Source organism: Orycteropus afer, unplaced genomic scaffold (genome assembly GCF_000298275.1).
Source record: "Orycteropus afer afer isolate SDZICR_OR568_19922 unplaced genomic scaffold, OryAfe1.0 scaffold00061, whole genome shotgun sequence".
Classification (NCBI taxonomy): Eukaryota; Metazoa; Chordata; class Mammalia; order Tubulidentata; family Orycteropodidae; genus Orycteropus; species Orycteropus afer.
The window spans coordinates 10,370,586-10,393,231 of NW_006921648.1; the positions used below are offsets into that span (position 1 = coordinate 10,370,586).

General features: G+C 51.1%; 1 protein-coding gene across 1 annotated transcript in view; it reads left to right on the forward strand.

Annotated features, from left to right (window-relative positions):
* Positions 1 to 22,646, forward strand: part of CIITA (class II major histocompatibility complex transactivator) — a 61,777-nt gene that overhangs the window by 15,064 nt on the left and 24,067 nt on the right. Inside the window, exons 2-9 of the mRNA XM_007939729.2 lie at positions 12,529 to 12,675; positions 12,878 to 12,973; positions 16,548 to 16,610; positions 16,766 to 16,846; positions 18,941 to 18,985; positions 20,043 to 20,189; positions 20,591 to 20,734; positions 21,650 to 21,814. Of these exons, the coding sequence (XP_007937920.2) occupies positions 12,529 to 12,675; positions 12,878 to 12,973; positions 16,548 to 16,610; positions 16,766 to 16,846; positions 18,941 to 18,985; positions 20,043 to 20,189; positions 20,591 to 20,734; positions 21,650 to 21,814 (888 nt within the window). The remainder of the gene's footprint in view (positions 1 to 12,528; positions 12,676 to 12,877; positions 12,974 to 16,547; positions 16,611 to 16,765; positions 16,847 to 18,940; positions 18,986 to 20,042; positions 20,190 to 20,590; positions 20,735 to 21,649; positions 21,815 to 22,646) is intronic.

Sequence of the window (22,646 nt, forward strand, 5' to 3'; positions counted from 1 at the left end):
AAGTTTTCGTTTAAAATAAATATGTTTGTGCCTTTTAAAATTTAACTTAGAGGAAATGCTAACGTAAATTATAGACTGGTTGGTATGCAGATATGACAAAAAGAAGCGTAAAGGTGGCAGATAAAGGTGTGAAGTTTGCGAGACCCCAGATCAGAGCAAGGATGGAGAAGCTACTATAAAAATCCAGGCTGGGCCAGTGGAAATGGCAGCAGAGAAACTTCTGGAAGGTAGAGGAATTGTCCGATTTGATTCTGAGGTTTCCAGCTGGGGGAAAGGGGGAGGATGGCAGAATTGGATCTGGAAGGTTCAACTGGGGGGAAGCAGGGAGCTTGGGTTGTAGACATCTCGGTGCTGAAGAGAAAGAAGCCAAGAAAACTAGGGGTGATGCCTTCCACACTGGCTTGGAAAGAATTCCGATGGCTGTCTCAGAATCCCTGCAAGGCAGGTGTGTGGAGGGGGGAGAGGGACATAGGAGGGAGCAGCTCACTCCAAAATGCAGATTCCTCAGCCTCACCCCGGACTCAGAGTCAGAACAGCTGGGGGTGAGGAGGCCCAGAATGGTTCTGCCCTCCCTGGGTCGCTCTGCCCACAGCCACGCCTGCCAACCCCGGCCTGCACTGTCAGATCCCAGCAGGCAGGGCCTGCACATCCCTTATCGCAGCGTCTCAGGGCCCCAGCAGAGGGCCTGGTGCTGTGTTAGGTTGAGCTGGGGGTCAGGAGTGGGACTCGGAGGCCTGGCTTTGCTAACTGCAACCACAAGAGCCTCATTCCCCTTGCCTCCCCGACTCCTGGCTCCGGTTCCCTTCCAGGAAAGAAAGCTTGTTGGATTCCCTTCCAAGCCATTAACTGCAGCAGGTCAGCAAAAAAGAGAAGGAAGAGATGGATTGGCATGGTGGCCACAACAGTGAGCTCACACATAGCAGCAAGTGGGAGGATGGCACGGTCCGGCAGTGTTTCGTTCTGTTGTACATGGGGTTGCTATGACTTAGACAGCCTCCAACAACAGCTGCAGCTCAGAATGGTGGGCGTGCAGAGGGAAGGCCACCTGGAGCTGGGAGAGGCGGGCAGGCAGGCTGGGAAGGGGCTCTTATCCTTGCCTCGTAGATAAGGGCTGAAGGCACACTTCCTTCCCACCAGCCACCAGACCCCAAGCCCCCAATGACTTTGCCATTTACAAGCTTATGCGCCAGCCAGGGTCGTCTCACTCGATTCCAAGACTTTCCAAGTTGCTATAAGGTGGTGGTCTTTAGTCAGGGTTCAGAGAGGACAAGTGGCTTGGCCCAGGTCTCAGAGCTGGTCTCAGTGGCCCTTTTGTGATGTTCTGTAGGATTCCCAGGTCCCACTTGGAGAAAATCAAAACCAAGTTGTCTTAGGTTGGGTTCCCTGGGAAGCAGGCTCTGAGATGGAGATTTGCATAGAGGACGGTCAGGGGAGACTCACAGGATCAGCACCCTGGAGGAAAGGGAGGAAAGGACAGGGCAGAGGGAGGTACTGGGCTGCCATGCGCTCACAACAGAGGCCTCAGCCAATCTCAGAGAGCTCTGAAGCTAGGGTGGTTTGCAGGGCTGCCCCAGACTAGGACAGGAGGCCACACCTTTGCACCTTTGTACCCCAGTCCTCTGGTGTGGACTATGCCTGGAGAAGGAGCGGGGCCTTGGACAAGGTGGCTGATTCTGTTGTTGGTGCCGCCTGAGTTGATTCCAATTCATAGCGAGCCCGTATGATAGAGTAGAGCTTCTCCAGAGGGTTTCCTGGGCTGTGATCTTTATGGGAGCAGATCGGCTGGTCTTTCTGCTGTGGAGCTGCTGGCTGGGCTTTGACTGCCAACCTTTCAGTTAGAAGCCAAGCGCTTAACCATTGTGCCACCAGGGCTCCTTCAAGTGACTGGCTTTCCTGAGGGCAATTCCCAGAGAGGTTGAGCTGTGAGCTGTCAGCAGGAGGTGGGTGAGGGGCTGATTTCGGTGGCCCATCACAGTAGCCAGCACACAAGTTGAAATGGTCAAATCCGAAAGTATCTAGAGGCAGGGGTCATGTAGACTTAAAGTTTTCCAACTGGACTCTGTGCAGCCCTTTTTGGAGAAAAAAGGATTCTGGGCCCCAAAGCCCCCTTTAGTCATCTCTGTCTTTACCTGTTCTGGGATTTGGGGTCCTTGTAAAGTTTCATTTGCAAGGCCCTGCCCTGATATGACACTTTTGTTTAATAGATGAGGGCTCCAGAGACCAGAAAGAGAAAGGGCCTCACTCAGGGGCACAAAGCCTGTCCCATGCAGATGAGGGCCCAGATCTTAGGTCTCATGGCTCCCAGCCCTGTGTTTGTCCTGCCCCACTGGACCATAGTGAACTCATCCTTTCTCTGGCAATGCCAGGTCTGCTCCTCTGACCACTGAGAAACTCTGGCCTGGGATTGGAACCAATCTGGCTTCATTTCTGGCTTTCCAACTCCAAGGCCACTTTGTCCTGCCACAGGCTGGTTGGTGCAAGCCCGTGGGGACTGGGGAGCTATGAAGAAGGAAGATTCTGAGGGCGCTGCAGCTGAGGAAGGCAAGGTTGAGCAACAGGCTGCCCCCGGCAGAGATCAGCTGTCTGTGCCACAGCTCCAGACGGCTGGGCTCTTTGTGACCTTCCAGGCTAAGCTGGCCCCAGAGCTGGAGGGACACACCCAGCACCCCGGATCCTGCAACTCCAGGGCCTTCTGCTCCTCCCCTGTGGAACTGGCCAGTTTTGGTGCTTGGGGCTAGTATCCCCAAGTTCTTCTCTAGGAAAAGACCTTCCTCTGGGTTTCAGTTTCATTGCTGGGCCCCCAGTTAACCATCTATCCCAAGTCACCATCTTCCTCACAGGCCGGAGCGCAAAGGGAGTGTAGAGGACGTCCAAACCCAGATGCTTAGGAGGCCATCACCATGTGAAATGGAGCCAGGCAGAAGGCACTAGGTAGTGGTGGGGCATCTGGCAGCAGTCAATTATCTACTCTATAGAGAGATTTCGTGATGTTAATTTACACACACACATATACACACACACCCCTTCCAGTCTCCCTGCCTTGAGAAAGAGTGGGCAGAACCTCAACTGTCTTCCAGTTCTACAAGCCCCTCAATGTTGCTATGTTCCTCAGTTTCCCCTCTATCTCTTGGGACCTCATCAGGCCCCTCCAGGAAGTGAAAGTCTTGGGTGGAACCAGTCGTTTCCGCAAATCCTCTCTCTCTCATTTTCCTGGACGCCCACGCTAGACAGACAAATAGCAAGCAGAGGGTGAGGGGCCTCCTCCTCTGTGGATGGTGTCTGCATGCCTTTCCCAAGTGCTTCTCCAATCCTGCACGTTCTTATCTTCTCCCCCAGGACCCTGGGATCTCAGGCACAGATCAGCTCATCTCCAGACAGCCTAGAGGTAGCAAGAATGCAGGTGTGAAGGCATTCCGTCAGTAGCTTTGAACATCTCAGGGTGCCAGACTCTGTGCAGGCCCTGTTGGGGAGACCCAGAGATACCCTACCCCAGGAAGCCTCCTTTCATGTTTTCTTTTGAACCTCAGGAGCAGAGAGGTGGGTTAGCAGCGTACCTTGGTTCATAACAACCATAAGCTTCAGTCCAGTGAAACATCTCTTCACTAATTTTCCTTCCTCTGTCTTCATTTCTTTTTTTCTGGGCAACTATTATAATCCATATTTGTACCCATTCCAAAGAAAGTTGATCCCATAGAATGTGGAAATTACCAAACAATATCATTAATATCACACATAAGTAAAATTTTGCTGAAGGTAATTAAAAAAAGGTTGCAGCAGTATATTGACATGGAACTTCCAGAAATGCAAGTTGGATTCAGAAGAGGATGTGGAATGAGGGATATCATTGCTGATGCCAGGTGGATCTTGGCTGAAAGCAAAGAATACCAGAGAGATGTTTATTTGTGTTTTATTGACTATGCAAAAGCATTCGATTGTGTAGATCACAACAAATTATGGATGGCGTTGAGAAGAATGGGTATTCTAGAACACTTAATTGTACTCATGAGGAACATAGACCAGGAGGCTGTCATTCAAACAGAAGAAGGGGACACTGCATGGTTTAAAATCAAGAAGGGAGTGCGTCAGGGTTGTATCCTTTCACCATACTTATTCAGTCTGTACGCTGAACAAATAATCCGAGAAGCTGGACTATATGAAGAAGAATGTGGCATCAGGATTGGAGGAAGACTCATTAAGAACCTGCAATACACAGACAACACAACTTTGCTAGCCGAAAGTAAAGATGACTTGAAGCACTTACTGATGAAGATCGAAGACTACAGTCTGCAGTATGGATTACACCTCAGCATAAAGAAAATGAAAATCCTCACAACTGGACCAATAAGCAGCATCAAAATAAATGGAGAAAAGATTAAAGTTGTCAAAGATCTCATATTACCTGGTTCCATAATCAACACCAATGGAAGCAGCAGTCAAGAAATCAGATGACGTATTGCACTGGGTAAATCTGCTGCAAAAAAAAAAAAACTCTTTAAAGTGCTGAAGAGCAAAGATGTCTCTTTGAAGACTAAGGTGGGCCAAACCCAAGCCATGGCATTTTCAATCGCTTCATATGCATGTGAAAGTTGAACAATGAATAAGGAAGACTGAAAAAGAGTTGATGCTTTTGAGTTGTGGTGTTGGTGACAAATACTGAAAGTGCCATGGAGTGCCAGAAGAACCAACAAATCTGTCCTGGAGGAAATGCAGCCAGAATGCTCCTTGGAAGCAAGAATGGCCAGACTTCATCTCACCTACTTTGGTTGTATTGTCAGAAGGAACCATTCCTTGGCGAAGGATATCATGCTTGGTAAAGTGGAGGGCCAACAAAAAAGGGGAAGGCCCTCAACGAGATGGACTGACACAGTGGCTGCAATGATGGGCTCAGGTACAACAAGGATTGTGAGGCTGGCATAGGACTGGGCAATGTTTCACTCTGTTGTACATGGGGTCACTATGAGTTGGAGCTGACTTGATGACACCCAACAACAACATTCTAATGCTTGGAGTCCCTGCCTGGTGTAAACAGTTAACACACTAGACTGATGACAGAAAGGTAAGAGGTCTGATGCCACTCAGGCACCTCAGAAGTAAGGGCTGGGGTTCTGCTTCCAAAAAGCCAGCCGCTGAAAGCCCTGTGGAGTGCAGTCCTGCTCTGGCCATGTGGGGTCACCAGGAGTCGGAGCTGACCCGGTGGCAGCTGGTGCTGGTACGAGTGCTCTGGTGCAGTGAAGGTGGACCCTTTTGTGGGTGTGTGTTCTTGTAAACACATGCTGCTTTCTTCATGTGCATGGACGTCACTGTGCCCACCCGGAAATGCGCTGTAAGCGCTCATTCAGTTTCCTACCTTTTCATTCTGCACCATGTTATTGAGACCCACCTATGCAGCATGGTGTGCATGTGGTGCTTCTAATCACTGCCCTGTCCTCCATGGAGTGCAGCTGCTCCTTTCTTATCTGTCCACTCCCCCAGCAACGGGCACCCAGGTGTCAACACAAATAACACAAGGGTGAGAGTCTTCAGGTGAGGGATATGGGAACATTTTTTGAATGACTGGGTTACAGGGTCTGTGCATCCTCAAGTCTTCCAGTTGGTCCCAGGTTGTTCTTGAGAATGGTTGCATCTGTCTACACTCCCACCACCCATGTGTGAGATGTGTGGGGACTCCTGAATCCCCATATCCCCACCCACACTTGGTGTTTTCCAGCTTTCTAATATTTGCAACCTAGAAAGTGATATCTTGCTCTTTTAATATGGGAACATGCATCTAGTGCCACTTCCTGCTTGGATAAATTTAGGCAAGTCACGGCAACCTGATGAGACAGGTGGTATATCAACCAAAGGTGGTAGGTACTGCAACACAGAGAGGTTGGGTAACTCACATGAGGTCATGTGTTCATTGTGGAGCTGGGAGTTGAACCCAGAGCCCCCACTCTCCACCACTACATTATTATGATGCTCTGTCTCCTCAAACATTGTCTGCATTTAGCTTGAAAGTTCCTTGGGCAAACAGTACATTTTTAAACCTCTCTGAGGCCCCTGGAGGACTGTGTCCAGTGTCTGTCTTGTAGGAAGTTCATGGTAGATCATGGTTTTAAGAAGTTGAAGGAAAAAAGTGGAAGAGGGCTGTTAGAATTTATCTGGGGACTTCACGATGCAAGAGGAAAAGGGGAACTTGTTGGCTGTGTTGTCCCCACAAGGTTATGATTGGGGCTGGTCATGGCAGATAAGTGCTCCTGGGCCCCCAGCTTCCCACCATCATCAGGGTGCAGGAAGCAGCTTAGATCATGAGGTTGGAGAGCAAGCTGGCCTTGGGGCTGTGAGGGAAAGGGAGAGGCTGACGGACAATGAGGATCCAGAATCCCAAGATTCCTCCGCCAAATGGTCTCTCCCATCCGCTTGGTGAAGCTGAGGCTGAAAAGGGCAAAGACATTTACTCAAAGTCAAAGGCAGACCTGGATCTTAAAGCTGGGTCTCTACATACATAGTTCAGAGTTTTCCAGTACATCTATGAGAGAAGTTCAAGGTCAACAAGTAGGGACATACTCCCTCTGCGTCCTCTTCCCCAGTGCAGAATTGGAGTCTTTGGGGGTGACCTAGGAGCCCCTTTCTCCCTCTCAGCACCTCTGCAGACTCTTAGGGATATCACTCTCCCCTCTAGGAGAAAAGCACCCAAAAAACTGAGCCAACCTCAGAGTCCACCCCAAAACCCATTTCCTTCGAGTTGGTGCTGACACAGCGCCCCTAGAGGACAGGGTAGAACTGCCCCAGAGGGTTTCCAAGGGCGCATGTAAATCTTTAAGGAAGCAGACGGCCTCTTTCTCCTGCAAAGCAGCTGGTGGGTTTGAACTACCAACCCTTTGGTTAGCAGCTGAATGCTTTAACCACTGTGCCACCAGAGCATCTTCCCTTAAAGTCATCATCTGCTAAATGGGTATGACAAGACCAATCTCAGAGTTGCTGTGCAGATTGAAACAACGTAATGAACACAGGGCCTCCAGTACAGAGGGGGAATGTAATGTTGGTTCACACAAGGGCTGCGACCTAGGACAATCCAGGACCCTGCTCTCTCTCCAGGGAGAGAGAAATAAATTTTCAGTTCAGAAACCGGTTTGGTACATAAGTTCTTTCAAAACCCACAGTGTAGTGTGACGTAGGGGTAGGAACAAGCCTCGAAAGGGACTTTTGATGACCCAAAAAAATTAGGAACTTTTCCTCAAGTTGGATGTGGAAGGTGGTGGTGAGGAGGCAGGGCAGGGTCAAAGAGGACCTTCTAAAAATACGCCCAGTTCCCAGTCCTCTGGTCCCCACACGGCTCCTCAAAAGGAGATGTCGTCTTGCCACCCACTCCTTCCCTTGTTCGTCTTGGGCACCTCCCCTGGGGGCTGCTGGGTGTCTGGCAGCCAGTTGCTTTGGAAGCAGGTAGCTGAGCACAGCCCAGCTCACTCCTCGCCTCTCTGAGCCCATTTCTTCATCTGAAAAATGGGACTATAAATGGCAACTGGCTATGCTAGAATGAGTGGGATGACATCTGTAAATAGTGTTATTTGGTTTCTGACGCAAAGTGATACCTGTGGTGCTGGTTATGTCTTCATTTATTTGCTGGTGAGAGCCACCATATGCAGGCACATGCTGGAGGCTAGGGACTGTGTGCTAGATGGACAGACCCTGCCCTTGTAACAGAGTGGCTGGCCACTTAGGATCTGCCCTGCTCTGGGGCAGCTGAAGGGAACTCTCCTCTGTAGCTGGGTGACTAGGGTCATCTCTGCTCCCAGGTTCCTTTGGGAATGGGGTGGGAGAGAAAGAGCCCCATTCAGGGGCCTTTGAAGCACTCCTAGAGGTCTCTGGGTGGCACAAACTCTTTGCATTCAACTGCTAATTGAAGAGCTGGTGGTTCTAACCCACCTAGTGGTGCAGGGAAAGAAAGTCCTGGCAGTTGGCTTCCATAAAGATTATGGCTCTTGGAGCAGTTTACTCTGTGACACATGGACTACCCACGAGTCAGAGTCGACTCACCAGCAACGGGTTTGGATGCATCTCCTAAGCATGTGCAGGCACAGAAAACATGACACTGGGAACTCCAGGAGCTCACCGCATCAGTGGGGACAGCCGGGCATTGAGGGAAGACCTGGACTGGCAGTGTAATCTCCGGCCTGAGTCCCAGCTCTGAGGCTCCCTGACAGAAGAGGCTGCCTTTGCCTGTGGGCCTCCAGGCACCTGGTGGACCACACGTACCCCCTCCTGGTGGACCACACGTACCCCCTCCTGGTGGACCACACGTACCCCCTCCTGGTGGACCACACGTACCCCCTCCTGGTCTTTTGATGGTCCTACGAGGTAGGCGTCATCATCCCGATCTGAAGATGGGAAAACATTGTGACACAGGTTAAGTGACACGCCTAAGGCCTCAGAGCCAGAATTCAAACTCAAGTTCCCAAACTAGGTGACCTTGGACAAGCTATTTCACTGAGGATCTGCCAAGTGGCCACAGTAATATTGTCTGATCCCATCTATGTGAAATATCAAGATTAGACAACTGCATGGAGATAGAAAGTAGGTTAGTGATTACCAGGGGCTGGAGGAAGCAGTGGGGGACATTGTAGACTGGGCATGAAGTTTCTGTTTGGGTGGTGGAAACTTGTGAAATAAATGGTGAGGATGGTTACACAACAAGGTGGAATTATACGCTGAAAAATGGTTAACAGGGCCGATTTTAATGTTTAGATATTTTACCACAATTAAAAGAAAAAAACAAAACTTGCATGCAAATTTCAAGGGACCTCTGGTTGCGTAGTGCCTAAGGCACTGGACTGCTAACCAGAAGGCTGGTGGTTCAAACCCACCAGCCACTCCTTGGAGGGAACATTGGGCAATCTACTTCTATAGTGATACTGCCTCGGAAACCCAAGGAGGGGTCGCTATGAGTCGGGTCTGACTCGATGGCACAGAACAACAACAACATGCAAATTTCAGAGCAGCTTTATCCCTAAGGACCAAAAATAAGACACACGCTGAATGTAAAGCAGCAGGGACAAGGGGAATGGGCGTAACACTCCATCCTGCCTCTTGCTTGTGCCCAGGTTGGGAGATGGGGCAGAAGCCCCTTGTGAGCGGCCACCCTGTCTGCCTGGGAGGAGGCCACTGGCTTCAGCCTCGGGGAAGCAGAAAGGGAACCAGAGGAAGTGTTTCTCCTCGTATGGGTTGAGCCAGTGACAGACTTCGGGGCCGCCAGGCAGCGCAACCGGAGACCCAGACCATTCAAGTTGCCTCACTGGCTGCAGCCACCTTCTTACAGGGCCTCCATATGCAAAAGAAAAGAAAGCTTGGCTTTCCAATGTGGTGATTCAGGGGGCAATAGAAGAGAAAAGGTCCCTTTGTCAGCCTCACAGAGGTGAGAGGCCAATTAATAATTATAGCAACAGGGCAGCATCCACGTTGTGCTCACCATGCATTGGGTGCTGTTCTAAGTTACCCCTCCTTAGGTGCTTACTGCATACCTGTCCCTTTGTAAGGGTCCTACATGAACTGGCTCACTTAATCCTTACGAGTTATTCGTTATTGTTCCCACTTTACAGATGAGGAAACTGAGGGTCAGAGAAGTTAAAAAAGGGAAAGAAAGGCTCTCGCTCCAGACTGTGCTGAGTTGGTGGGCAGGGGTGCTTTCAAAGTTAGGCAGCTTGATGCCAAGGCTCATAGGCAGCCCCTTCTTTCCCATCTGTTGGCATATTCCCCCCAACTCCATGTTTAACTGCATTTGACGATGTTGTCTGAGGTTCAAAGCTGAGCCCCCACTAAGTGAAGCTGAGGCTAAACTTCCTTGAATCTCTCCCCATGGTACCCCTCACCATCCCCCTCTGCAATAGGCCCTGGTTCACGTTCCTGGGCCTGGGCAGGACGGCTGTTCATTTAACGGAAACATTTTGCTTGGAAGGAAAGAGCACCAGACTGAGAGTCTTGTGCTGAGGGATTCGGTGCAAGCTCAGCCACCAATAAGCTTTGGGGTCTGGTACCATTCATGTCTGCGTTCAGGGCCCCAGTCTTCTCATCTGTGAAAGGCAGGATGTTGGGTCTGATGAACTTGAGCGTTGCACATCCGATGCTTCGTGAGAAAACCAAGAGTCTTGGTAACTTGCCCAAGGTCACACACCCTATTCATGGAAGATCCAGGGTCTGTTGTCAGCTGTCGCCACCAGATCTCACTGGCCGGGAAAAGAGGTAGCTAGGGTTGTCATGACTCAGAATGGACTCAATGGCCAGGATGCTAACAATAACAGCTTTGGTATAGACTCTGAGTAAACACAGTAGGTTGAATAGGTGTTTTCTCACCATTCTGGAGAGAGGTAGAGTGCTTGCCTGTCTCCCAGACCAAAGTGTTGGGAGAGGTGGCGTCCTCTTCCCCACTTCTAGCCTTGGCCCCACTCCAAGGAAAGGGCGGTGGCCCCATCTTTTAGTTCTGCTTCCTCCAGTCATGGCTGGCTGCGCCTGTGCTGAAAACCAGCTGTTTGGGGCTATGTTTGGCAGCCCTGGCCAGGGCCCCATGCAGCACTGGAAAGTTCTTTCTCAGTGATATCTGGGTCTGTGTCAAGACCCTCTGTAGGTGGTGAAAGTGGTCAGTGAGTGAAAGGCAAAGGAGCAGCTGGAAAGGGGTGGGGACTCATGTGATGGGCTTCCACACCCCTGCCCTCCCTCTGCCCTTGGCCACTTCAACTCCATTCTCTTCTGGGCTTGGGATGGGGCACCAGAAGGCTCTTCACATCCTCTGTCCCTTCAAGACCAGCTCTCCTCTCACTTTCTCCAAGAAGCTTTCTCTGATTCCTTTTGCCATTTATCTGTGGTGGGTGACATGGTGGTCTCCAAAACATTCACATGAACCTCTGGGACTGATGTGTGACCTTCTTTGGAAAGAGTCTGTGCAGATGTAATGAAGTTAAAGCCTTGAGGTGAAGTTGTCATGGACCCTATGGGTGGACCTTAGTCTGATGACAAGGGTTTTTATAAGAGACAGAGGGATATTTGAGACCCAAAGAAGAGAAGGTGATGTTGCCACAGAGGCAGCGACTGGAGTGACGTGGCCCCAAGCCATGGAATGCCAAGGACACATAAGGAGCTGGGACAGGCACGGAAGGCTTCTCCCCTAGAGCCTCTGGAGGGAGGGCAGCTCTGTCAACACCTGGATCGTCTGGATCCCAGACTTCTGGCCTCCAGGCCTGTGTGGGAATGGACGTTTGTTGTTTCAAGCCACTCAACGTACAGTGCTTTGTTACAGCTACTCTGAGGGACTGACACACCATGGATCAGTCTGCTTGACCCAGGGAACAGAAAAGAGCATTGGAGTCTCACAGGTGAGGCCTCAAAGCTCCCTGACACCATCTGCATGGTATTTGGCTACTTTGTGGTTTTGGATTTGTTTGTTTTATAAAAGCTTTAGATAAAGCTCACATACCATAAAACTCACCCACTCCAGTTCAGTGATTTTCAGCTTATTTACAGAGTTGTGCAACTTCTACCAGCAGTCATGCCCTACTGACCCTTCCAACTCCTTGTCCCAGCCCTAGGCAAACAAACCCTGATTACTTTCTGTCTTTTTAGGTTTGACTGTTACACACGTTGTTTAGAAATGGAGTCATACAACGTGTGGGCCTTTGTGTCTGGCTTCTCTCACTAAGCGTGCTTCCAAAGCAGCAAGTGTTAGTGCTTTACTCTTTTTTATGGCTGAATAATATTTCATTGTGTAGATGGAGCACATGTTATTTGTTTATCCATCCACTGATGGACATTGGAGTTCTTTCCACCTTTTGATGGTTGTGCATAATGCTTCTCTGAACATTTGTATACAAGTTTTTGTGAGAACATATCAGGTCGTTTTGAACATTAAATGAGGTAGCAGCTAAAGTGTCTGATATGCCATTCATCAGCGATAACGAGGATCTTAGAATCTTCACTACTCATTCACGTAGCATATTGGGAAACTGAGGCACAGTGAGAGGGGGCAGAGCCTTGCTTGGTCACCCAAGGCAGTAGAACATAACAGTTAAATGCAGATCTTTCAGACAGACTGTCCAGATTCAAATTCTGGTTCCAGTCGGACCTGGGTTACCTTATGTAGGTCACCTCACCTCTTTGAACCTCAGTCTTGTCTGTAAAATGAGCATAGTGATAGTACCCACCTTTCATGATGTTTTTGTGAGGATTAAAGGTATCAGCCCATGTGACTGACATACAGTAGGTGCTTTCTAAACCTTAGCTGTTTTATGGCAGAGTCAGATGTGGAACCCAGGCCTCCTGACTCCCTGACCTCTTTGTCTGTGTCATGGACATCCTCCCACGGTGACTGTAAGTCTCTTGGAGGAGAGAAGTGAGGCTCCCTCTCCCCGCTGCCCCAAGCATCTACAAGCGGAGTGAGCACTTTTGTGTCCTTTCTTTGTTCTCACACTGGCTCTCACCTAGCCCAGCTGGGAACCATTGTAGGTGTACTTATGTGCAAGTTCCCAACACTCCTGAGATGGCTAAGCATGCTTTCCCTTCCAGGCAGCGGGCAGTGTATGGCCATGGAGCTGGGAGCCCCTGAAGGCAGCTACCTGGAGCTCCTCAACAGCCACCTTGACCCCTTGCAGCTCTACCACCTCTATGACCAGATGGATCTGGCTGGAGAAGAAGAGATTGAGCTCTGCTCAGGTGAGCCCCCTCCCGTAGGCCCCTCTTGGTTTCCTGCCCACCCCTCCGCAGCCGTGGAGACAGCCGGCTTCAGCGGGAGGATGGAGCTCCGTCAGCACCACGGACAGCTCCCAACTGCACACTGCTCCTTCCCGCACCTTCCAGTCGCTGCCCCGTCTCTCCCAGATTCTTCCTGCTTCATCCAAGGGCTTTTTCTTCCCAGAGCCTGACACGGACACCATCAACTGCGACCAGTTCAGCAGGCTGTTAAGGGAGATGGAAGGAGACGAAGAGACCAGGGAGGCATATGCCAATATCGGTGAGGAAGCGTCCGAGCCGAGGAAGGGCAGTTGAAGGAAGGAGGTTCTTTTCTGTGTCGTTACTCTCTGTTTGCCTTGAGCCAAAGCAAGCCCCTCCCTCAGAAATCAGGGCTAGGGGGATGGTGAGCAACAGCTGGAGGAGTGGGCACTCCAGGAAGGAAGGGGGGTGGAGCACAAGCCCTCGCCACACCCACCGTGGTGGAGTCGCTGCTGATGCACAGCGCCCCTGGAGGACAGAGTAGAATTGCCCCGTGGGGTTTCCAAGGCAGCCAACATCGACAGAGGCAGGCTGCCACATCTTTCTCCCGTGCAGCGGCTGGTGGGTTGAGCCACCAACTTTCGGTTAGCTGCTGAGTGCTGAACCACTGTGCCACCAGGGCTCCTTAAATTAAGCATAGTGAGGGAGATAGGCCCCTTCACTAGTGGCCCTGGGCAAACAAAATTTGACTTTAATAAATAGCTTTTGGCTATTTTTGTACCCTTGTCAGATTCTTGTTCTTCTTTCCTTCCTTCCCACAAATCCCAAATCATACACCCCTGTCTTTTTCCCTGCTTCCTAAGCCAAAATACTGTAGTATTTGTAATAGCTACCATTTATTGGGTATTTAAAAAAAAAAAAAATACTTCACTGCCATCAAGTCAATTCTGACCCACAGCGACCCTTATTGGGGTTCTAAAGCTGTAAATCTTTACAAAAGCAGACTTCTCCATCTGTCTTCCATGGAACAGCTGGTGTGTTCGAACCATCAACCTTTTGGTTAGCAGCCAAATGCCTTAACCACTACACCACCAGAGCTCCTTGTCAAATCAACTCCAACTCATGGCTACCCTGTGGTTCTAACTCCAAACCAAACCCTGTGCCATTGTGTTGGTTCCAACTCACTAGGGCCCTGTAAGACAGAGTAGAACGGCCCCACCCAGTTTCCAAGATTGCAAATCTTTATGGATGCAGACTGCTATATCTTTCTCCCATGGAGTGGCTGGGGGGTTCAAACCAACAAGCTTTTGGTTCACAGCTGAGTGCCTTAACCACTGTGCCACCATGGATCCTCCACCTCTGGTTAGTGTACAAATTGCTATCCATGCATTATCTCATTGAATCTTTACAACAACAAAGATTGTAAAGCAGTATTCCCATTTTACAGTTGAAGAGATTAAGTAAGGTTCAGACCTACCCAAGTCTGCATTAGAGATAATAAGCAGCTTACATCTTTCTCACCTCAAATCTCCTGTTTTTGACCACAAAAAAAGAAAGTATTTGAGCAGTGGGAAGGTTTGCTAAGCCTTAAGCTGATCGGCTGGTTTTCAGTTTTAAAACAGAGCTACAGTTTTCAGATAAGGGAGTTTTCTGACAAGGGCAGAACTCTTTGGGGAGAGGTGATTTTTTTGAGGGGGAGGGTTTTATCCCTACCTCGTACAGAGCCATTGTTGAGTTGAAAAAAAGTACCCTTCCTCAGAGACGGTGGGTACAGCCCCCACCAGGATGTACAGCTTGGCCAGCAAAGTGCAGGCTGGATGTTTGCCTCCTTGGCTATTGTGCAGTGAACAACCCATACAACAGTTCTTAGAGGCCCTTCCCTGAAAGCCAGGAGCCATGTCCCTCAGAGGCCCATGCTCTGTGCGAAACGATCAGTCTGTCCCCAGCCGACATCTCTTCCAGCATCACACAAGGGCCGCGAAGGGAGGACAGAAGTTACCATGTGTGTCGCAGAAATTGTGGAACCAAGAGCCAGGCTGCTTCCTTCCCTTATGGGAACTGACTGGGGGAAGCAGAAGTGTTTGGGACCTAAGGCATTCATGGTTCCTTGCAACTGGAGGTAGTGATTAAGGATTTGGGCATTGCTTAGGATTCAGGGACTTTTATTTTTTCCCCCCTTAGGAGCATCTCTACAGGAAATTGTTGTTATGTGCCATCAACTCGGACCTGACTTGTAGCGACCCCTCCTTGGGTTTCCGAAGTGATATCACTACGGAAGTAGATTGCCCAAATGTCCTTCTGAGGAGTGGCTGGTGGGTTTGAACCTCCAGCCTTCTGGTTAGCAGTTAAGTGCCTCAGGCACTACGCTACCAGGGCTGCTAAGCCAGCAGAGGGAGGCCCTTCACCAAGGTCTGTGCTCCTGCAGGGCCAGGTCCTGGCCTGGGCATGTGATCACCTGAGGCATCCAGTCTGTTTATTACCTTGGCTTCCACAGTGCAAAACAGGGATACTAGTCACACCAGCCCACAGAATGGTTGTGAAGATTGAGTAAGTGACTGTGTATGAAACATTTAAAACAGGAATTTGTGCAGGGTAAGCATTCAGTGAGTGTTAGGTATCGTCATCTCCATCACCGTATGTCATTGCTCCATTCCTCAGCTCAGAAGCCATGCTTGGCTCCCCACTGCCTCTAAGATCAAGTCCTAACTTCCCCTGACATGAAGCTTCTACTGCTGTCTCCTGTCCCTCAGAGCGTCCCAGGCACCCTGAACACGCTTCCCCATTCTGTCCCCACTGCTCTCCACCTCTCACACTCTGCCCCATCTTCCAAGGCCTGCTCCAGGGCCCTTTCCCCTGGGAAGCCCTCCTTGATTGCCCATTTCCCTGTAACTCTCTCCTCTCACCTCTTGCCATGATAACCAGCTTCCCCATAGGCTCCTAGCCATGAACTACTGCTTGGCGTAATTAATCACTGTGGCCTGAGTAAGGAGCCCTGGTGGTGTAACAGTTAAGCACTCGGCTATCAACTGAAAGGTCAATGTTTTGAGCCCACCCAGCTCATGGAGAAAAAACCTGGCAATCTGTTTCCATAAAGATTGTAGCCTGGAAAACCCTATAGGGAAGTTCTACTGTCAGACAGGGTCACTATGAGTTAGAATCGACTCAGTGTCACCTAGCAACAACAATGTATTGAGTACCTACTGTGTTGGATGTCTTTTATTCAGGGCCTCTAATCATCACCCAGGAGCTCTGGTAGCGTAGTGGCTAAAGCACTTCACTGCTAACCAGAAGGCTGGCGGTTCAAACCCACCAGCCACTCCTCGGAAGGAAGGTTGGGCAATCCTACTTCCGTAGTGATACTGCCTCGGAAACCCAAGGAGGGGTCGCTATGAGTCAGGGCTGACTCGACGGCACATAACAACAACAACAATCATCACCCATCCCTGGGTTGTTGTTGTTGTTGTTGTTGTTGTTGTTATGTGCCGTCGAGTCAGACCTGACCCATAGCGACCCCTCCTTGGGTTTCCAGGGCAGTATCACTACGGAAGTAGATTGCCCCATCTTCCTTCTGGGGAGTGGCTGGTGGGTTTGAACCGCCGGCCTTCTGGTTAGCAGTCAAGTGCCTTAGCCACTACGCTACCAGAGCTACTGTACAGTGATTGGTAACTTCTCATGGGTGCAACCCTATCCCTTCAGTTAGATTAAGAGTCCATGAAGAGTCAACGTCCATTCGTGACTTAATCATCTGTTCATTCAGTAAGCACTGTGTGTCTGGCCTCGAGGGCCCAGCCCCCTGGGACCTCGTCCAAGGCTGGCACAAGGCAGGACTTCAGTAAGCCCTCCCTGACTGGCTGTGCTTTGCCTTGTCTGGACAGCGGAACTGGACCAGTACGTGTTCCAGGACTCCCAGCTGGAGGGCCCAAGCAAAGATATTTTCAGTAAGTTTGGGTTTTCTTGGCTCAGCCTGCATTTTCTTCTTTCTTCCTTGGGAAGTTCCATAACACTAATGGTCACCCCTCCATGGGCGATCAGACTCTTTCTGCCCACCTTGACCTCCACTGATGGTGTTGGTCTTTCTGGTTTTTCTCCAAAGTAGAGCACATGGGATCAGAAGAAGTGGTCAGTGAGAACGTGGAGGCACCACTGGAAACAGGGCAGAAAAGTCAGAAAAGACGTGAGTGAGCAGCTGCTAAGGGCAGAGGCAGCCCACTGCCTGCCCCCCATCCAACCTCTGCCCTGCTTGGGACTGGCCCTTCCTTGGCCCCAAAGTCTGCTGTGGCTCCCAGTTGCTTCCCGCGTCAAGTCTCGTTGGCTTCGCCTGGGTTTGGGTGCTCCTGCTGCCCCTCCTCCTATTGTTGCACCTGTGTGCAGTGAACATTTCCAGGAAGGAAACATTTGCCCAGGTACAAATGGGCTTTCTCCAGGGGGGTTTCCGTCCCTCGCTCTTTAGGCTGCCATTTCCTACAGGACCTCTGGCTTCTGGCTTCTCTTTCATTCTTGGTCATCACCCCTGTATTTGAGGGTGTTCTCATTTATGCCCTGTGTGGCCTGAGGCAAGTCCCTGCACCTCTCTGAGCCCCTACCCAGCCTCCTTTGCCTCCTTAGTCTGTCATCACCTGGCAGCCAACGTGAGCTTTCAAAATGCAAATGAGGTCATTTCACTGTCCTGCAAAGCACATCCCTGCAGGACCTGGCCCTGCCCCATCTCCACACTCGCCATGTGTTTCCCCTGTGCACTCAGCACTCTTCAGGCACGTTAGCTTCTGTCCGTTCCTGCGGTCTCCCTGCCCTTTCCAGCCTCAGGGCCTTTGCTTGTACTGCTTGGAATGCCCTTCCCCCAGACCATCCTGTGCCTGGCTTCTCATCTTTTAGGCCTTGGCTCCAGCGTCACCTCCTCCAACAGGAGGAAGCCTTCCCTGACCACCCTTTCCACATACATGACCTGACTCATCTCACCTTGTCCATGCCTTTCCTAGCACCTTACCTCAGCTCTTGTCACAACCTGGACATCATTCCTTGCCTCTTTACATAGTTCCCCTGCTGCCAGGACAGAGCCCTTGTCATTCTGACTCATCACTATATCCCCAGCTCCTAGCACCATGCCCAGCTTTCAGTAACGCCTCCATCAATAGCTGTTCAATGAAACATTTGTAAAATGTTAACTGAGTGCTTGCTGAATGCTGGACCTTATGTAAGTCCTGGACTTATTTATTTACTTATTTCTGAACAGGTAATACAGGTGCATGGCATACAAAAACCTAAAGGTGCAAATAATCTTTGGTGACAAACCTTCCTTTCACCCAGTCCTCACTTCCCTCCCTGGAGACAGTATTCCCAGTTCCCTCTGTCCCTTGTCAGATGCAGCCTCATCATCCACGAGCCAGGTCTTTTGTCCCCTCACAGATGGCCACATCTGCAAACATTCCTCTGTACCCTGCTTCCTTCATGTAGCCTGCGAAGCCGTTCCCTTGTCACACGTGGGGGATACAGGCCCAGAGGCTTCCTCTTCCTTCTTTGATGAGTATCTTCCCCAACATTTCATTGTGAAAATTTTCCAACATACAGAAGAGGTCGAAGAATTGGGGCTGTGAACACCTGTATACTCACCACTAGATCCTACAACTAATGTCTGGCTCCATTTGCACAACCATGTATCTGTTCATCTGCCCATCCTTCTATCCATCTGTCCATCCATCCACTCAGCCACTCACCTTATTTTTGGTACATTTCATGCAGATTGCAGGCACCATCCACTTCCCCATAGACACTCAGCATCTTTGCTGTGTGTTAGGCCTGTGTGGTATCTGGTAATTCTTTGAGTAAACAAACCCTCATTTACTTAACCATCCCCTCGCTCAAGAACTTGGGTTGCTTCCTGTTGATGTGCTAAGTGCCTGGTACTGACTTCTTGATTCGCAGTGTATTGCTGTGAATACATTTCACAGATAAGGGAACGTCACAGTCTATGCTCAGGTGCTAGGTTGCAAAGGTGCACAGCTGGAAAGGGATTCAAAAGCAGATTGTGCTTTTAAACACTCTCACCATGTCACGTCCCCTTCATGGTTCTGCCTCTTTTGCGTGCTTTTTGTTCCGGGTTCAAGCAGACAAGCAGGGGGTGGAGAGGGTCAGAGGAAGGGAGGGAATGAGAGCCCCCTAAGGCTACACTCCAGCCCTTTTAGTTAAGGCCATGCAGCCTGCTGGGGTCCATGGGCTTCTGGAGTCTTGGACCACTGCCCCAGGGACACTGACCACAGCCTTCTCTCTGCAGCTTTCCCAGAGGGGCTGCCTGCGGACCTGAAACACAGGAAGTTAGGTGAGCAGGATGGGGTGACCCAGGGAGAGTCTAAGCCAGGAAAGCTGGGGCCTCCTCAGACACATACCAACTAGCTCAGAGAGGTGGAGTCATTTACCCAAAGTCACACAGCTAGTGAGAGGTGGGACTGTGATTTGAACCCAGATCTTCGGGATTCTGTGGGCAATGCTCCTGGGAGAGCCAGCTCTAAGGCCCCTTTTCCTAACGTGGAGTGAGCTGAGACACCCCTGCTAATGTGGAGTGAGCTGAGACACCCTGCCCCATCCCAAGGCCACACTTCTCCTTTCATAGGGCACACTCACCTGGTGTCAGTCGGTGGTCAGCCCCTCCCATCCTCCTCAGAGTCCCCAAGCTGATGGTCACCCCCCCCAGCTGCTTCCTCCCCTCCCCTCCTCCTCCTCAGCTGTTAGTGCAAAGGTGGGGAGCAGACTGAGGAGTGAGGCTCAGAGTCTGATGTAGGAGGCCCAGTCCTTGATGGTGAGGCAGGGTCCCTGCCCATGAAGACCCCAGGTGCTGGAGGAGTGGCCCCTGTGCTCAGGAAGCAGCAGCCTCTGTCTCAGAGGGAGTGTGCCCTACCCTCTCAGGCCTCCATTAGATGGAGGAAATAAGCCCCTGGCCAAGTATGATGGGAACAGAATGTGTCCCCTGCCCTTCTTTCGGGGTAGAGCCTGGGGCCCTGGAGGCGTTCAGCGACTGGCTAGGGAAGGGGGAAGGGCCCGGAACCCACAGCCTGCTCTCAGGCTTGTGGCCCAGCCCCGGCTCCCCGTCTGGCCTCACCCATCTCATGAAGGAGACAGGAGCCCTACTCTCCACGATCCCCCATCTGAGGGGGAGATGGGTGTCATGAGGAATCCAGGGTGCTCTCAAGCCCCATCGCAGGAGAAGGCCGGGTGGCTGTGGCTGCCTGCAGAGCAGCTATGATCAAGCCACTTCAGCTGAGGATTCAGGAGCTTCCCTTCAACCACTAGGGGGCTTCCAGGCCCTCCACACTCAGGGGTCCCCTCCAAGCACTCACCTACATCTCACCCAGCCTCCAACTCAGTCCTTTCCTCCACAGACAAGCCCCCTGCTGAGCCCACGGTGACCAGCAACTTCCTGGTGGGGCTGGGGAATAACTCCACCTGGCCCTGCCCGTTGCCTCTTCTGCTCAACCAGGAGACAGCACCTGGACGGACCAGGCTGGAGGAGACTGTCCTGGTGCCTGGTATGTTAAGGGGCTTAGAGAGGTGGGCTTCCTGTTGGAGGTGCTGAGGAATTGGAGCTGGGACAGGTGCCACACTGCCCATCAGTGGCACACCCATCTCCGTCCCAGCAAGTTTAATCTTCAGGCCCCATCATCTCAGCCACCGCTAGACAGAGCAGGGATTCCCCACCAGCTCGGGATTCCCTGCCAGCTCTGCTCATCCATTAACACTGAGATCAGCTCTGTGCCAGGCACTCTGCCAGGTGTTAGGGACCCACCATGGGCAAGACAGACCCAGCAGCTGCTGTGGGGGAAGTTAGAGCCCCATGGGGGAGTCAGACATGAATCAGATCATCACCAAACAGCAGGAAGCAGATTGCAGGTGCTGCGAAAGCCCAGCTTACAGCCTTTGTCTCTTGCAGTGCCCGCCTCCAGGCCCCTGCTCAGCTGCCTGAGTCTCCCTGATGGATCCATCCAGATCATCCCCACTCTCCCCAGTCTGCCCCAGGGACTCTGTCACATCCCAGGGGCTGGCCCAGGGGTCTCCAGTATACTCATCTACCAGGGTGAGTGTGGGAAGCCTGTCTCCCTACCCCCACTTCCTCCTACTGACCACTCCCTAACTCCACCCACCCCCTCCCCAGGTATTTGGAAGTCCAGGCCCAGCAGCTTCTCATATCCCTCCATGCCCACCACACCCCTCTCTGTTCCCATTTCCCAAAAATCAAGGCAGAGGAGGAGGGCTTCCTGGTGAGCGGTGGTCTGGATGAGTGACCATTAGAGCCGCTTGTTGACCTTCCACGAGCCACCTCCCCCTGGGGCCCTCAGTGTTTCTGTCTCTTTTAAATCTTACTTTATTTTTAAGTTACAAAATCACCAATGCTATTAAGGAGCCAAGCAATAGGAGATGCTTGTGAGAGCTGAGTCTTGGCCTCAGCCCTTGACCGATACCGTGGTGTGCGCATCCTTATTTCCTGGTCTGTAGTGAGATGAATTGGTCCCTGCTGACCTGCTACACTGAGGGATTGTGAACTGTGTGGGGAAAGACTGGTTTGGGCTCTCAGGGTGGGGAGAGAGGATGAGGCCAGAGCTGCAGCCACTCACCTCCAGGAGCAATAGTTGAAGATCATATGCCAGTTACCGTATAATGCACGGGGTCCTGGAGGTGAGGGAGCAGTTCCTGGCTGCAAGGGAAATGCGTGCTGACCACATGGCAGGCGGAATGCTGTCGAAGCAGCTGCCCTAAGCGGCCTATGATCTAGGCACTGCTACTGTGTCCATTTCACAGATGGGAAAATCAGGGCTCTGGGAGCTAGGTATAACTCCAAAGCTATTTCCTTGGCTCTGTCCTGAAATGTCTTCTCTTGGAAGCAAAGCTCAGACTTCCCAAACTCCACAGCCTGGTTTGGGGTGGGCATGACCCATCTGGGTTCCTGGATGGATACCTGGTTGTTTTTAGACTCGTCTTCCTCTTGACGTAGGTGAAATGCCCCAGGCCAGCAAAGTGCCCCCTTCCAGCAGCTTAGCTGTCAGGAGCCTCCCAAAGTCTCCGGACCGGCCTGGCTCCACCAGCCCCTTTGCCCCGTCGGCCACTGACCTACCCAGCATGCCCGAACCAGCCCTGACCTCCCGCACAAACAGGACAGGTAAGAGCAGAGGGCTGTGAGAATTACTGGAAGCAGGATTGAGGACCTGAGGGGAGGAACTGTCTCAGACAAGATCCAGAAACAGAGCTGCCTGCAGGGATGGGCAAACTATGTTTCTGGTGGGGCTTCAAACCAGTTTGAATTAGTTCTGTCATGGCCAACAAAGTAAAACCGGAACAGACCTCAATTTTTAAAATTTGGTTGATCCAGAATGGTAACCAAAGGAAAAATTAACAGGCTGAAGGCCTGGAATGGAAGAGTCAGAAGAGCTGCAGTGAGCCCTTACAGGATCCTGATGCAGGAGACTGTATTGTTGCCAGGACAGTGGAGAGTGACACACATTCAAAGCGGTGCAGTCGGCTGCCATCTTTGAGCAGGGCGCCGTTGTGTTCAATTCAGTCAGGCAAGAGATTTGGTTGCTATGCAATGCACACTCTGTCCTCGCTTTCTAAGATGGAGATGAAGCTTCTAGCAGGACTTCGCGCCATGGTTTTCCCATTCTGGTTAGTGTTCCTGTTCACCCCCATTTAAAAAACTGGGGTCTATTCTGGTGTTGCTCCACAGGAAGACTGAACCAGGCTGAACTGTTTCGAAGTCCTGGTTCCTGGGTAAAACCAGGCAGGGGCTGTCTCCAAGGAGTGGAGGACATGGACGGGGACTGGGAGGAGAGTTGAAGGATCTGTGCCCTGCCCAAGTAGGGTCGCTAGTATCAGCTGCTTGGTGCCCTGCAGGAAGGCAGGCCCAGTATGACCAGATCCAGTTTGTCAGGAGAATCTGGAAATCCAGAGTTTTCCATAGATAATGCTCGTTTGTAAATAAACATCAGTGAAAT